Source organism: Engraulis encrasicolus, chromosome 18 (assembly GCF_034702125.1).
Source record: "Engraulis encrasicolus isolate BLACKSEA-1 chromosome 18, IST_EnEncr_1.0, whole genome shotgun sequence".
NCBI lineage: Eukaryota > Metazoa > Chordata > Actinopteri > Clupeiformes > Engraulidae > Engraulis > Engraulis encrasicolus.
The window spans coordinates 38,393,560-38,410,278 of NC_085874.1; the positions used below are offsets into that span (position 1 = coordinate 38,393,560).

The 16,719-nt window shown below is 42.9% G+C and overlaps 1 protein-coding gene across 1 annotated transcript in view; it reads right to left on the reverse strand.

Annotated features, from left to right (window-relative positions):
• Positions 1-2,682: 2,682 nt before the first annotated feature.
• The window catches only part of scara3 (scavenger receptor class A, member 3), a 53,205-nt gene continuing 39,168 nt past the window's right edge, over positions 2,683-16,719 (reverse strand). Inside the window, exons 5-11 of the mRNA XM_063223587.1 lie at positions 15,356-15,436; positions 10,818-11,065; positions 9,404-9,463; positions 9,040-9,294; positions 7,848-8,075; positions 6,988-7,240; positions 2,683-5,076 (exon numbers count right to left, since the gene is read on the reverse strand). Of these exons, the coding sequence (XP_063079657.1) occupies positions 4,625-5,076; positions 6,988-7,240; positions 7,848-8,075; positions 9,040-9,294; positions 9,404-9,463; positions 10,818-11,065; positions 15,356-15,436 (1,577 nt within the window). The 3' untranslated portion in view covers positions 2,683-4,624. The remainder of the gene's footprint in view (positions 5,077-6,987; positions 7,241-7,847; positions 8,076-9,039; positions 9,295-9,403; positions 9,464-10,817; positions 11,066-15,355; positions 15,437-16,719) is intronic.

Here is a 16,719-nt window from a genome sequence, read left to right on the forward strand (position 1 = left end):
GAAAAAGGCCTATCTGGACTGGAACCCCAAGAATTCCAAATGAAATCTTTCGTCACTCACTCAGGACCTAATATGTAATGGGTCTGGATTTTAATCTCATTTTGTCTGTTCCGGCATAGGTGATATGTTAAGTCAAGTCAGATGTACTGTGTGTTTAAATCAGTTGCAGACAGCTGAGTTTTCACTGAAGTGCTTCACAATAGAGTGAGTAAACCATAAATAAATGCATAACTCAGTTAGAGTGTAAAATGGAAAAGACAAAAAACGAAACTCATAAAAAGCAAAAGGCAAAAAGTTAAAGATGCACTGTGTAAGATTGTGGCCAGAGTAGGAATTGCAACTATACTGCTCATTGAAACTCTGCTGTCTATGACAAAATGTGATATTTTCATGAATATTTACAGAGTGATAAATTAATATTTACTAGTAAGATCAACGTACAATACGTTTTTCAGCTAGAAATACCTATTTCTGGAAATTGAAAATGGCGGACCATGGAGAAGATCCCCCTTTTCATGTATGAAAAATTCATTTTTTCTCATAAAAAACACTTACAATTTGATGGTGGTGGTAAGTATTTGTTAAAAAACCCAATTCTTCCCTGAGGAACCCTGAAGATATTATAACTTCAGCCTAGTCTGAACGATCAGGAAATTGCAAAACAATGTATTGGCAAAACTATTTCACTCTCTTGACTCTCATCTATTAAAAAATATGGTTACTGACACATTAAAACAATACAACCAGCTATGTCCACAAGAAGCAGGGACTGGTGGTGGGTAACATGTCATAACAGAGGAAAACCACAGAGAAAGAGACAGTCAATGTACCATACTGTTGAAGTTTCTCCACAATGAACAATTTCACTTGCATACACGAAAAAAATCATAAAAACAAACTTCCTGAATGCTTGAGGCCTCTGCTCAATCCCATTAACAGTCACACAAGACTTTCTTACAACAGATGCCCAGTACATTTCAATAAATGCAGTTATACACAAGGGTTTCTTGTAAAGGATGCCCAGTGCATTTCATTAAATGCTGTTACACAAGACCCTGGTTTCTTGTAACACATGCCCAGTACATTTCATACACAAATACAGTACTTCATGTCCGTGTCTATTCCACAAATGTATGACTGTTTTATGGCTTTTAAAAGCACAAACATAAAAGAAGTCGCTGGTATTTGCTGGCCATTGTAAAAGTTCAAAACCCATTTGCGACTTAAGAGTCCCATTGAGAGTTGGCCTGGTCCGGCCGCGCACGTCATTGACAATTGAGAAAACGGACCTGTTGACGTTTGGATCAGAAAAGAAAATAAAGGTCCGCAACACTGTTAAATGCTCCCAAAGATTTAATGGCACAATGTTTCGGACTAACCGTCCTTCATCACAGTGCAACAGTGCAAGACGTTTGGATCAGGCCAGAGTGTTATTACTCTGGTCAGTGTGTATGTATGTTTTGTGTGCGTGTGTGTGTGTGTGTGTGTGTGTGTGTGTGTGTGTGTGTGTGTGTGTGTGTGTGTGTGTGTGTGTGTGTGTACTCGGTAATGTGGGAACATGGTGATGTGGAACATAGGGCCTATATTTAAATAATTTCTTAAAAATATTGGAACATGGAGCAGCAGGAATAAACTGGGATCAATGGGCTGTGGGAACATAGAGCTGACCCACACTGAAGCTAAAGCGGCGTACACACGCAAAGCTAGCTTTTTGCTTGCTCGCCTACTCACCACTCTTTCATGGAACGTTCGCTGAAAATTCCCGCGGCTTTAACTGCCAATGAACAGTTGAACAATGAACTCGTTAAGAAGTACCGAACTGGTTACTCGCTTACTCGCCTCGCTCGAAGATAAAATCCGCATCACATCGCATCGCATCGCTTGTACAGTACTCGCCTACTCGCCTGCTAGTCTCGCTGAAACACATTGACATTGTATTGACTTCATTCGCTGAGCGAGTAACTAGCAGTGACGTGTGTGTAGTACGGCCCTTAAGGCATTCTCTGAGCAAAGCCAGCTCATTTTCCACTGACACTTGAATCAACTTTTGAATTACGATGTGATGAATTTCTAATTTAATACAGTAGAATCACTCAGATATGGATTATGATCAATCGTGAGCCTTGTCAAAGCACATTTGAAGGAGCGAAACAGGAAAGTAAATCAGCTTCTTTACTTCAGGAAGTAAGGCCCGTGACCTTGCCTTGATTTTACAGGATGTTAGACATGGTTAAAACACTGGCACCAACTGAGAAAGAACTATCCAGAGAACACTTAACAGCCAATGGCTAGGCCAAGAGTGAAAGTGTGTGTGTGTGTGTGTGTGTGTGTGTGTGTGTGTGTGTGTGTGTGTGTGTGTGTGTGTGTGTGTGTGTGTGTGTGTGTGTGTGTGTGTGTGTGTGTGTGTGTGTGTGTGTGTGTGTGTGTGTGTGTGATGTGCTTTTGTTTGAGTGTGCTTTTTGTCTGTGTGTGTGTGTGTGTGTGTGTGTGTGTGTGTGTGTGTGTGTTTGTGTGCGTGTGCGTGTGCGTGTTAGTTTCCGCCACCAACATCTAGGCCAAGCAGTGTAAGAGACCTCAGTGCAGCAGTCACACAAAAAGAATAATGATCTGTCGGCTTAATTTTACTGGCTTTCTGGCTGCATTGCCCAAGGGGACGGCGTTCTGGAAAGCATGTTACTCAAATCAGATGAAATATATTAAGTACATCTACAATGGGATTAAACATGTTGAAAGCACATCTAAAAATAATTCTCTTCCAACTTGTTCAGCCAACGCTGTTGACTACAGGCTGTGTTTTTGCAAAACAATGAAGACGGGAAAAGTACAACAATCTAAAACCAGTTGTACAAGTTAAGAGAAGAGGAGAAAATAACATTTAACTGAAGCTTTCAATATTGTTTCCTGGGTTAAAGCTTTAATCAGTGTGATACAGCACTTGAATGTTTGTGTACATCTGGAAAACACACACATTATCAAACAAGATTTAGTACAACGCTAACCAGATGGAGAACCAAATGTTTGGCAGATTGATCTTTTTTTATTATTTTCAATTGCACTGCAATAGTAAATTGTTATAAGGTGAATTAATGTACCATAAAACAGATTATGTGCAAGGAGAATACAATGTATAAAAAACATTTATAAAACAATACTGAACATAGCTTTTGTCACATGTTGAAAGATTTAGGACAGGTAGCCTATATTTTTTTAAAAATAAAAAAAATAAGTTCACGTACACTATACACAAAACACAGATTTAGATTTGCGATATAGAGCATTTTGGATTGTAAGCCTTCTCAATCATGGCTGTGATTCCCAAAAACATTTAAGTAGTACTTATGCCTAGTACTTCAGTATGAGGCCTACATAGAATTTTTTTCTTGAACATGCAAATAACATGCCTGCTCAAAGTGCCTGTGTGAGTCATATAGTGTATGCATGAACTTTTAGTGACGATGTGAGACCTATTTCTGATATATAGCCAAAGGGACACCTCATACTAAAGTAGGTAGTTGGGCTTAAGTACTGCTTAAGAAGGTTTTTTTTTTTTTAAATGCAGCCCAGATCATCCCTCTTGATGAATGGTCATTATGGTCTCAAAATACATTGTTTTAAGACAGTTCACTATTGGAGTCTAATTTGGTGCCAGGTTATTAGACTTTGTCCGTTTTCATTCTGTTCTGTACTGAAGTCATGTAACATATTCTGCAGAAAATCACAAAATGTCCACCGAAAAAGGCACCATCACATTTTTTGAGCTTTTCCTTTTCGAATCTGTTATTTTCATTCAGAGTACCCGCTCTGAACTTCTGTCTTCTTCTCAGAAAGTTAAACAACAGGATTACAACATCATCTCACTTGATCAAAAGCATTAAAGTGCCATCAGAACTGAACCCCCTCAAAAAAAAAAAATCTGCTCATAAACTCAACAGAGCACAGCACACCCTTCTCTCTGAGAGTATGCACTCATATCAACACTCTCCGGGCTGCCGTAAACACTCGGTTTCTTCCTCGCTCCGATTACTAGGAACATAACTGGCCACTCATCCAGTACCAGAGACATAAATCGCCCACTCATCCATGCACAGCAAGCACATTTCCAGCCGTTTCCAGCACAGTTAACCAGGCCCTCGAGACTGCAGAAATGTGTACAGGCCCAGCCTACTAGTCCTTTCCAATTTTGCGTGCAATGTTATGCACATAAGCCTTGGCTTTATGAGTTTTTCAGGCTTAGAAGTGCATGGTTCTGCTCTACATTGAACCGGGAAAGCAAATGAGAGGGGCCCATATTGTCCTATCTCAAAGTTAAACCAGGAGCATACGATCCTATCCCAAAGTTAAACCAGGTAGGTAATGGTCCCATCCCAAAGTGAGACGAGAAGGGAATATGATCACATCCCAAAGTCAGACGAGGAGGTCATACGGTACAATCCTATCAAAAAGGGGACATGACCCAATCTCAAAGTCAGACCATGAGGGTATGATCCTGGAAATCTGGAAATCATTATAGAGGGGTTCTTGGTTCCTTGGTACCACATTGTCACACATTCTTCCTTTGTCCAATCAGCAGTCAGTGCATCCCCATGGAGATATCCTGATTGGCCTGTGACTGGGCGGGGCGGGTTCAGGACGTGGTGGCGGCGGCATGAGACCCAGGCAGGCCGGGCGGGCCAGGTGTTCCGGGCGGCCCAGGTGGACCCACAGGCCCGGGTTTGCCCCTCGGACCAGGTATGCCGTGTAGCCCAGGTAAGCCCGACTGCCCCTGTATCCCCGGCGGACCCATCGGACCCGTGAGCCCGTCCTTCCCGATCACCCCCATGTCTCCCTTCTGACCCCTCTCGCCCCGTGGCCCCGGTTGCCCCAGCGATCCCTTGGCGCCCTTGACCCCGGAGTTCCCTCTGACCCCTGTGGGTCCCGGTTCGCCCGTCGCCCCCTTTGGCCCGTTGAAGCCCTTGGGCCCCATGGGACCGGGGATGCCAGGGCCCCCGGGGTCGCCTTTGAACCCAGGCTTGCCGATAGATCCCTTGGTACCGGTGTCCCCTCGGTTCCCCTTCGGGCCCGGTTTACCTGGAGCACCTGAGGGGACAAACAGGAGTTTACTGGTGAGGAAGGAGCCCCTTAGCAAAGACACAAAGGAGGGCACAATAACGGGGGGCACAGGTAAGGGGCATTCAGTTGATAGTGAAGATCGTGGACATCCCAGGAAAAGGTATGATACAGCACTTGAATGTTTGTACATCTGGAAAACACGCCCATTACCAAACAAGATTTACTACCACGCTAGCCAGATGGTGAACCGAATGTTTAGCAGATTGATCTTTTTTTTTATTGTTTTCAATTGCACTGCAATACTCATGAATGGCGTGACGTTTTCCATGTGCGTTACGCCCATTTGTGGGGGAAAACAACCCATGCAAGTCAATTGGTGATGTTGGGGTTTAATAAACGAAAGATACGGACCTGTAGACTAGCGTTGTTCACGCGCAACATGCCGAAAACGTGTTGTGTTGCCGGCTGTTCAAATAATATAGCCGAACAGCCGTGCCTGAAGCATGGAATGTGTTCATTTAGGCTAGCCGATGTAGCATGTAAGTCAATGAGACATTCGGTTTGTTTTCACCCATAAAGGGGTGTAACGCAAATTTACCAACAAAGTACCCGGATGGCCGTTCATGAGTATAGTAAATTGTTATAAGGTGTATTAATGTACCCTAAATCAGGTGGACCTGGAGCACCTGAGGGGACAGGTAAAGGGGTATTCAGTTGAAGGCCATGTGTGCACATGGTTCAAAGTAACGCTTTTGCACACCTCTGTAATTGGATAGGTGTGTAGGATATTATTCCAGTGGGGCTGTCATTCAAATGTTAAGGGTACACTGTGCAGGAAATGGTCAAAAAAGGTACTGCAACTATGCTGCTCATTGAAACTGGGCTGTCTATTGCCAAATTTGATCTTTTCATGAAAGTTTACTAAGTACTAAACTAATATTTTGTATGATGGCCCAAGTACAGTCATTTTTGCAGCTAAAAATGGCTATTTTTGAAATTCAAAATGGCGAACCATGGAGAAGATCCCCCTTTTCATGTATGAAAAGTGCAATTTTTCCAGTTATAATGAATACTTAGAATTTGATGGTGGTGGTAAGTATTCATGAAAAAGGTAAAATTAGCGAATGGGCAGCATGGATTCTGGAAATAAACAACTAAAAATCTCACACAGTGTCCATTTAAGACAAATTTCGATCCCCACGTCGGATCTTCCTTAGGCAAGTGTATGCTCCAAAAGTAGGCTATACTTCGTTACTTGATTTCAAAGCAGCGTTTTGACCGTCGTGTTGGAAGATCTGGCATGAGGATTGAAGCGTTGCCTTGAAATTAAGAAAGAAACGTAATTATGTGTGTAGAGAAATCCTGCACACTGTCCATTCCACCAATAAACTTTAATACAGTTTGTACAACGATGTATTAAAGTTTAAAAGTCCAAAGATCCATGCACAGCTTCTAGGTGCTGGTAAACGCATGGACATGCAATACTTCAAAAGGAGAAAGTGTACAGCACACTTGTTTGACTTTATGCTCTTTTATATGCGTTTCGCCTCTGTACGTCATCAGGTTCGCTCAGGCATGCCTGAGCGAAGCTGTTGTATTAAAGTTTGTCTGTTCCGGATTGTTCCTGTTGTATTAAAGTTTGTCTGTTCCGGATTGTTCCTGTTGTATTAAAGTTTGTCTGTTCCGGATTGTTCCTGTTGTATTAAAGTTTATTGGTGGAATGGACAGTGTGCTAGATTTCTTTACACTTGGAAGACTGTGCGCATCCCAGGAAAAGGTGCAGGACCAAGGCTGACTGTAATTTTAGAGTGAGGAGTCCGAACTTTCTTTGTTTATACACGTAGGATAGGATGACGTTTCGACTATTGTCTCTGATGAAAAAGAAAAAACCAAAGCCCCCTGCTCGCCTTTGAGAATGGTGAAGTTCTGCATGCTCACCTCTGAGAATGGTGAAGTTCTGCAACACCTCGGCATGGTGCGTGTCCACCAGCTTCATCTCCTCCATCACCATGGAGATGTTCCGGACGTCCAGGTCCAGCTGCACGCTCATCAGCATGTAGCGCGTGCGCAGCGAGTCCACCAGGTCCGACAGCACCAGCACCGTGGTGTTGAGCTCCTGCAGGTTCTCCGTGTGGCCGCCGAGCCGGGTGCGGCACGACCGGCTCTCCTGATCGATGTACTTGTACATGCCCTGCAGACAGGTGGCAAAACAGTAGAAGTACAGCACATGTATGGTAAAAGTACACACATGATATTGTGTAACGGAGGCTAACTAGCAGAGTTAGTAAACCTCCCTCCCGAAGCCTCATACAATATTGGTAGCGCTGGGTTATCGGACTGTTCCTTTAGTCCAGCGGTATTGTGCTGTGACTCCCATTGACGTAGTGGCTAATTCGCGCCCCCGAGGGGGACACAATGCACAGTAATATGCCGGGTTACAGATAGCCAGATGTGACTGATGTTTCCCAGTTCAGGCACTAAATCTCTAGCTTGACTGACATATCAGACCATTTATTTTTAATTATTTTGTAATTCATGAACGGTCTTATTACGCTTTTCTAGGGTCCTCCAGGCGGCCGCCCAATAAACAAACGCACTTGGGCGCATAACAACACACAACATGAACGTCAAGTGCCAGCATTTGGTCGCCACCATTGGTACATTAAATTTCTCACCAATTCTCTGGCCTACCTGCGCGTTTCGAACGCTGCCGTGGATGCACATGGGCAATATAATATAATATAATATAATATCATATAATATAATATAATATAATATAATATAATTCTCAGGCCTACCTGCACGTGTCCGACGGTGGCGTTGATGCTGGTGGCGATGGTCTCGATCTCCGCCTCCAGCGTGGCTACACGCGTGTCCAGTGTGCCGAAGCGGTCGGCGGTGCGGTTCTCGTAGTAGAGTGAGTGGTAGCGGTGGTCATGCATGTTCTCCTCGTGCTCGTCCATGAAGGAGGAGACGTTGTCCAGCTGCATCTGCAGGTTCATCACCTGTAGCGTCAGGTCGTGCACCTGTGGGGAGGACATTTACAGGAGAATAGAATAGAATAGAATAGAATAGAATAGAATAGAATAGAATAGGATAGAATAGAATACAATAAAATAGATTAGAATAGAATAGACTTTATTGTCATGCAAGTATGACATTTGTCTTTGATCTCACCATATAAAAACATAAATCATTCGATTGCTCACAACATAAATTTACAGATGTGATGTGTGCAAAGATTAACGTTATGGAAATGGACATTTTTTTTTTTGGGGGGTGGCGCTTTTATCCATAGCAACTAACAGTTACAGGGTTACAGGGTAGTCCCTGGAGCAGTGAGGGGTTAGGGACCTTACTCAAGGGCACTTGTATGTAGGGCCAGTGTAGGGCCAGGCTAGATGTATCTTATTCTACTGGACGATATTTGGTTTTACTAGCTATAGGTAGTATAACCAAGGTGAAGGTGAAGATTGTGCCACAACCCAGGAAAAGGTGCAGGACAAAAGCCGACTAATTTTAGAGAGAGGAATCACTTAAAATCCTTTTTTCTTAGGATAGGACCACATTTCGAAGCAAAGAAAAAAGGATGTTAAGTGTACGGACTCCCCACTCTAAAAATACTAGCTATAGGACAGGGGTATTCACTTAAATGTCAATGAGGGCCAGTTTTACAAATTCCTCTCAGTAAAGGGGCCGAACTACACGTATGTATTGTGGTTGCAGACTGTCAGTGAAAAAGATACGGGACACTTTTTTGAGGTGGGGGGTCTGGGGGTCCTCCCCAAGAAAGCAATTCTTAAGTGAAATTTCCTGCATTTTAACGTCCCGTGTCCCGTTTCAGCTCGATACGGAACCAGTATTTTTATCTCTAAATTCAAAAAAACGATTCTGTATTTCAAGGTGCTTGTGGGGGGCCAGAACCTTGCTGTCTAAGGGCCGCAATTTGAATAGCCCTGGTATAGGGTAATGACTTTTTTCCCCACGCACCATCTCAGAGCTCATGCTGATGCGCTGGTGTGTGGCCGAGATGCCGCTCTGGATGCTGCGCATGGTTGCCGTGGTGGCGCTGGAGTTGGACTTGAGGGCAGTGAGCACGCGGCTGTAGTTCTGCCACTCCGTCGTCATCTTCTGCAGCACCAGCGTCTCCTCGTCCGCCTTGCGCTGCAGCGCCCCTATCCAGTCGGAGCTCAGCGACACTGTGGTGTTGATATTCTGCACGGCCGCCCGCACGTCAAACTGGTCCTGGATAGCAAGGATTACAAGCAGAGATGAGACCAAGTCAGTAATTTGTAAGTCACAAGTCAGTAAGTGGCATATGTGTTGTGAGAGGAGATGCATGCTGAGAGTCTACCTGCAGCAATGTCTTCATGCCTTGGTCTGTCTCGTTGATCACCACCTGCCAACCGTTCACCTGAAAGTGAAAGCGAAAGTGAGACCCAAGGAAACAAAGGCCTAAAAAGGCCTTCAGATACTTTCACCCGAGGTAAAATAAAGCAAATCCATATTTGGTCATTGTGAGGCACAACACAATACAGTGAGTATTGTACATGCATAATGCCAAACACTCAGCAAGGGGGCAGACAAGCAGCCTCAATCCAGCAGACTGTTACCGTGTTTCAGGCTGACCAAAATGGCGCCCATGCCCTAATTACCACCCAAGTTTCACACAGGGCTCTGAACTTTTACGTCTGTAACCATTTGTTACCAGATGAATCTGCTGACGTTCACCTCCAAGTATTTTTGTGAATGGGATGTGTAGGAATACAAGGGCCATCAGATGGAACACAGGCATGCGACAAATGGAACACAGGCATAGGCCAATGGAACTCAAAGTGTTGTGAAATGGAACAAAAGAGGCGCCTTCATGCAACTATTTCCATTCCCGCAACTAATCTTGAACCGACCAATGTGTTGACGCAATAAATGAGAAAGTTGTTTCTTGTTGCGAACCAAAACATTCTTGTTTTTTCTCTGCGAACCAGGACAGCAACACAGGCATCAACATGTTTATTCAGTTAACGTGCAGTCACATTTGATTAAGAACATGACCTGGTATAAACGCAGGTGGTTTGCAGATACTGAGCACTTTGGTTCAGAGCGTAACTGTTGCAGGAACGGTCACCACCTGCACCATTGTAGACGACCTGAAAACTGGAATGTATGATTCCACTAACACCCTGTAACGGCTGATAACTAGAAATGCACTCCGAGAGTGCAGACCTCCGCCAAGGACGCTGTTTGGTAGAACATTTGACTATCTTACACCCAATTTTTATTTTAAGTCTGTCTGCCTTCTTTTTGTGGAGTTAGAAACTGGAATGTCAACATTCGCCCTGTCCCGCAATTCAATTTGCGGTCACTAGGGGCGTCTAGATTTGTATGCTAGAAATAGTGAAGAATCTTTAAAAAAAGTCCTGATCTGGATCACTACCTAAATCTAATCACTTGTTCCTTTGGTCATTTGCAACAACGCCACAAAGTTTCAGCCAAATCCGATCACAACTTTCTGAGTTATCCTACTGACAAACAAACAGACAGACAGACAAACGAACAAACAGACAGACAGACAAACCAACGCGACTGAAAACATAACTTCCTTGGCGGAGGTGAAAAACAGCGTAACCAACGCAACGCAAGCCAATAGCCAGCTGACAGGGAGGAGATTCTGTGCACTGCCGTTTGGCAGAGTAAACGCTGGTGTTCTGCCAGATTTTCCTACATTGTAATATGATAGCAATAGCATGGCATTTCAACTGTTAGGCTACCTGTCCCAGGTACTGGTCCAGTGACTGGTTGATGCGCTTCATGGTGATGGCGTAGCTCTGCACCTCCCGCAGCATGCGCTTGCTGGTCTGGGTGAGGGCCAGCTGGGTCTGCGAGGTCTGGTCCAGGCTCTGCTCCTGGGTGAGCACCATGCGCTGGATGTCCTCAAACTCCTTCTTCAGCTTAATGACCTCCTCCCGGAAGTGGGCCAGGTTGAAGCACTCGGAGCAGTTGTTGGCGGCACCCAGGTCTGAAACAAACATAGAAGCTTGTTGTAATTTGACTTTGCTGCAAGTGTCCGTGATTAATCTTGGCCACAGTGGTCCAGAATGGATGTGCTTGCTGAGTACTGCATTTTCCCACTGGGTCACGTGAGGGCCAATGTTACATTCAGACATTGCTAGTGGTTGCAGTCATACTATTTTCATCTTTTTAAGAGGGACTGAATGATTTATTGAAAACTTTCAATAGGGATTTTGCAGCCAGTGATTGACCAGTCCATTCAGAGAACATAACTTGTTGCATAAATGGCCCATTAATAATTTTGATACATAGATAGCCCGATAGATAATTTTGATCTCAGTGGTCCAGACCGAGCAGTTTTACTGCTTTTTCTCACTGCAGGGTCATGTGTTGTGTTGCGTGAGAGCATTCATGTTTTAACTGCCTGTGAAAAATGAGTCTCAACAGACCTCAGCACCTTCCACAGCATGCCATGCCGGTGCACAAACACACGGACGCAGTAGCTGACCAGTCTTGCAAAACACACACATACACCGTGTTTAAGTCATCCATACTATTTAGCCTCTGGAGGGACTACATCCTATGCTCACGGGGCTGGAAGCATTAGGATCCAAGCCTGATTTGTTACCTGTACCTAGTATATCTCTGGTAAATAGTAGGGGTGTAACGATATCGAACCGAACCGACGTATCGTACCGAAAAGACCTGTACCGAATCGAACAGTGCTGTAACGAGTACCGAAAGGTTGAGTAAAAGGCTACTCTGTTCATGTTTTTACATTATGCTGCTACTACATGCAGGCGCTCGTGCAGAACCCTGAGAGAGAATGCAAGAAAAAACAGATGCAGAGGCTTGGTCTTTGTGAAACCTTAAGGAGAAAGTACTATTTCTTACACTGATGAAATCGTCTACCTAAAGTAGCAGGTTGAATGCATTTCTTTTTTTCGTTTGTATTTTGACAATATTTTGGTGAAATTTACGTGCTGAGGAAGAAAATGGTTTTCTATTTTGTTCCCATATACTGTACCGAAAATGTACCGAATCGTGACCCTAAAACCGAGGTTCGTACCGAACCGTGATTTTTGTGTACCCTTACACCCCTAGTAAATAGTATATACTGAAGGCAACAGCATTATATGTATACAGAGAGAATAGTCAGTTGTTAGTTCATCACATTTTAGCCCTAGAAGCGCTTAGTGTGGTGAACAGGGCCACTGACCCAGTTTTTAGCATAAAAAATAATAATAATGAGGACCCAATTTTGGACCCCTATCTATCTGGGCCCATGACGACTGATCCCCCCCCCCCATGCTGACTTGCCTGCTTGTTACAAAGCAAGGACCATATTTTTGTACCATGAGCCATATGCTCAGGATAACCAGCTGTGACCCCATATGTTTCACAGTGTTCGAGAAGATCCATCACACATAATGGCTCCTCACTGAATTCTGCTTTTTGAGAGCACGTGTGCACACACACACTCTCTCTCTCTCTCTCACACACACACACACACACACACACACACACACACACACACACACACACACACACACACACACACACACACACACACACACACACACACACACACGCACACATTGCTGCCACAAAGGGTGCATAGATCATGATAGTGCTGATGGTCAGGGGCCCAGAGCTCCAGAGAACTCCACAGAGGACTATAATATAATCTGGGGGGCACAGTCTGTAGGTCTGCTCTGCAAGGGAACCTAATGTTTGAAGCAGAGGTTCTGGTCCTACATGTAAACAAGTCTGTGGTTCATTTCTCGAAAGCGTAGTTGTTAGCAGTTAGCAACTTGGGAAACCGCATTGCAACCAACAAAATAGCTAACGTAGTTAGCAACTACGCTTTCGAGAAATACACCTCTGTAAAGTAACAACAAGTCTGATCCACTAGTACCAAGAAACACAAATAAAGGCAAAGTTCACTTTCAAGGTCATGGTTGTTATTTCAATTATGTTCCCTTGATTTAATCACCAACACTGAAAACTAGTAAAAGACTAAAAAAGGCCACCATTTCAATCAGTGGTTCTAGTGCGAAACAGTTGTGGAGGTCCACTACCAAGAAAACACTTAGCACGGATTCTTGAGAAAGCGGCTAAAACATGTCTGCAATAAACTGCCAATTCTGATGAAAATGAACTGTATTTTCATGAACAAAATGAATACAGGTAAAGACCCAGGGGTCTGTTACACAAATGTACAGTCGTTTGAAATATTTAAGTGTAATTTTATTACTTTTCATGGCTATAAACCTGCCCACACCCTGTAAAAACAGCTGTCCCAATGACAGACATCATCATTTCAATTGACTTAAAATGTAAAAATCACTGATATTATTGAATAACATCACCATGATGTGAAAGTCCATATTGAAGTGGTTCTGCAGATATGCACATAGTGTGTGTAAAGCAATGTTTACTACTATTTTCTGATTGCTCAAAGTGTGTCCAGCATATTAGTCACCACCGTCAGATTTTTTTAAAAAAGACAATAAAATCAGGTATGCACAAGGTCATTGTCATTACTTACGACCCCTTTTCAAACCTTTAGCTCTACTGAATACTTCACCATCACTGAAGCTCCTGTAAGTTTACTAATTTCTCCTCAATTTGTTAATTTGTTCGGACACTGGTACTGTCCCAACCATAAACTGTCAACACCGTCGGGGGTTTTAATACTATTATGTTACATTAATGTTAATTATATATACTTTTTCAGAAGCGGCATGAAGCCCCTAAGAAACAGAGCGAAAACGAAGTGGCTAATGTGAGCAAAAAATGCATAATATGTAAAAGAGTATTTTTTTGTCTCACACCGTCAGATTTCACCACCGTCAGATTTTGTTCCGCTCATCATCTTGTTCCATATTTTACTAAATTGTGCTGGTTAATGAAACATTACCAGACATGTTAGTAATAATTGTGACCCAGACTTACACTCCAGCCTCCACTGAAGTGCAATTGGAGGGTTTTTTGTCACAAAACCTGACGGTGGTGACATCTGATGTAGTTCACAAAAAAGCATGTGTTTTACATGTTTTTAACAAGTTTTAAGAATATGCTTCCAATAAGTATCTACAATTATGTTGAATTGCAAAAGTAATTCACTTAAATACAGTAAACATATTTTTTAACTTCTAATTCTGTCTGACGCTGGTGACAAAACCAAGAGCGAGCCCATTTTATGAAAAATGTAAAACATGGGGAGCTTGGCCAATACATTCACTGCACAGCCAAGACCTTAATCTATGATAAGATAATACACCTCTATATTTTGGATTTGAACAACTTAAAACCTGTTTATGCCACATTTTCAATAATCTAGGCCTACTTCCTAGAGTATCTAACAAATTAAGAAAAAACACATGCACAAACATACTGTGCACACACAAAAACAAAGTGTTTACGCTAGATGTCATTGACTTGAGAGGGCTATTTATTTTGCTAAATGTAGGTAATACTTAGGTCACTTTCACCACCTTCAGATTACTGTCACCACCGTCAGTTCTTAAGTCACCACCGTAAGAAGGAGTTTTGGACATTTTAAATGAATGTGCTTACAAAATTTTCCTTTGGAGTTGTTGAATTATCAAAGTAATAGCAACTTTAAGCCTACACGAATATTTGTGAAATTACAAAAAAATGTTTGATCTATTTAGGCATTAAGTAAGCATTGTCTGACAGCACATATTTTTTAATTAGAACACATGAAGCAGTATTAAAATAGAATGAAAGTGAATTTTCAACATATAAAGGCGTATGTGTGAACCAAAAAACACACACAATCATTTAAGAACTCCAGATATATATGCAACCAAATCAATACACTTTTTATTGCTTTTAATTGTGTCTGACGGTGTTGACAAAAAACAAGGTATGATCGGAGGAAAACTTGATTTCTGAAAAAAAATAAAAATGGGGAGATTGGCCTTGTGCATTTCTGAAAAGCCAAGACCTTTGTCTACGAGGATATACCACATTATTTTGTAATTCACTGCGTTTTTTTCTTTCAAGATTACAACCTGTTTTAGCCACTTTCTCAAGAATCAGTGTTAGACGCTCATGGATGTTATTTATTTCATTCATATTCAGGGCTCTAAATTCACCAGCCAGCTGGCCAAATGCTGGTGAATATTCAGTTTGGCTGGTAGAAAAGACCAACTTAAATGCCACTTTGACCCATTAGTGAGTGTGTAAGATTAACATCTACTAGCCATTTTGGCTGATGGGGGAAAAGGTTAATTTAGGGCCCTATTCATATAAGGTTGTTTCTTACCTTGTATGCTCGCCTGGACTTTAGTAATCTTCTTCTGATAAAACGTTTCCTCTTCAGATAAGCCGTCAACTCTCCTGAATACTTTGGAGACAAAAAAAGGAAACAGTAACTCAATTACACATGATAATAAGTAAATTAAACACACACGCACCCACATGCATGCAGGCACACACTCACACACACACACACAATCTCTCTCTCACACACACACACACACGCACACACACACACACACGCAAACACACACACACGCATGCACGCAAAGGTGTAGGTTTGGCTCGAAAAGTGGTGGGGACATTTCAATCGCAAATGGTCCGGATATGCTATTTTTGCATTATATTTGTGAAAGAATGGTAGGGACAAGCTAGGTTTATCTGGAAGTCGTATGGACATGTCCCTACCGTCCCCCCCTAAAATTACGCCCATGCATGCACGCACGCACACACACACACAAGCACACACACACACACACACACACACACACACACACACACACACACACACACACACACACACACACACACACACACACACACACACACACACACACACACACACACACGCACACACACACAGAGACACACACAAACACACACACACACACACACTGATTTGGAGCTCATTAAGGAAAGGGACATGTTTCAAAGCCCAGCTCAATTTCTTGCCATTTGCAAACATTACCAGATGTAGAATTCTCATGTACTGTACCCATGCCACCTGTTTAGCATAGCTGCGAGCGCAAGAACAGATAATTAGACCCTGCCGTGGCCAACCGGTACCGGGCACTCATCTGCCATGCGGCCAACGCGGGTTCGATTCCCGGCCCGGGTCATTTGCCGACCCCTCCCCGTCTCTCTCCCCATTCGCTTCCTGTCCACCTCTCACACTGTTCTGTCGAATAACGTCGAAAAAGACCCAAAAAAATCTTTAAAGAGCAGATAATCTAATGCCAGCAATCATGCTTGTTGTCTGAATGCTTGAAGAAGACCTTTGTGGGTCTGAGTGTAACATATTCAAACCAGGAGAGCACTCAGAGAGGGCAGACCTTCATTTCACTATGTTACAACACCCTATTTTCACTACAACACCCTATTCTTTCTGCCTTGTTTTTGTGGAGTTAGAAACTGAAATGTCAAAATTTGCCCCATCCCACAATGGTGAAGAATCTTTAGAAAAAAATCTTTGATCTGGACCACCAACATTTAATCACTTGTTCCTTTTGTTATTTCTCCACAAAAATAATCGAAATCTGTGCATGATTTATTGAGTTATACTGCTGACAGGCAAACCGAAAGACAGAAAAACAGACATACAGACCAACCCGACCGACTTAATAAAGTTTTCAGTTCTTCTATTTAGGCTGT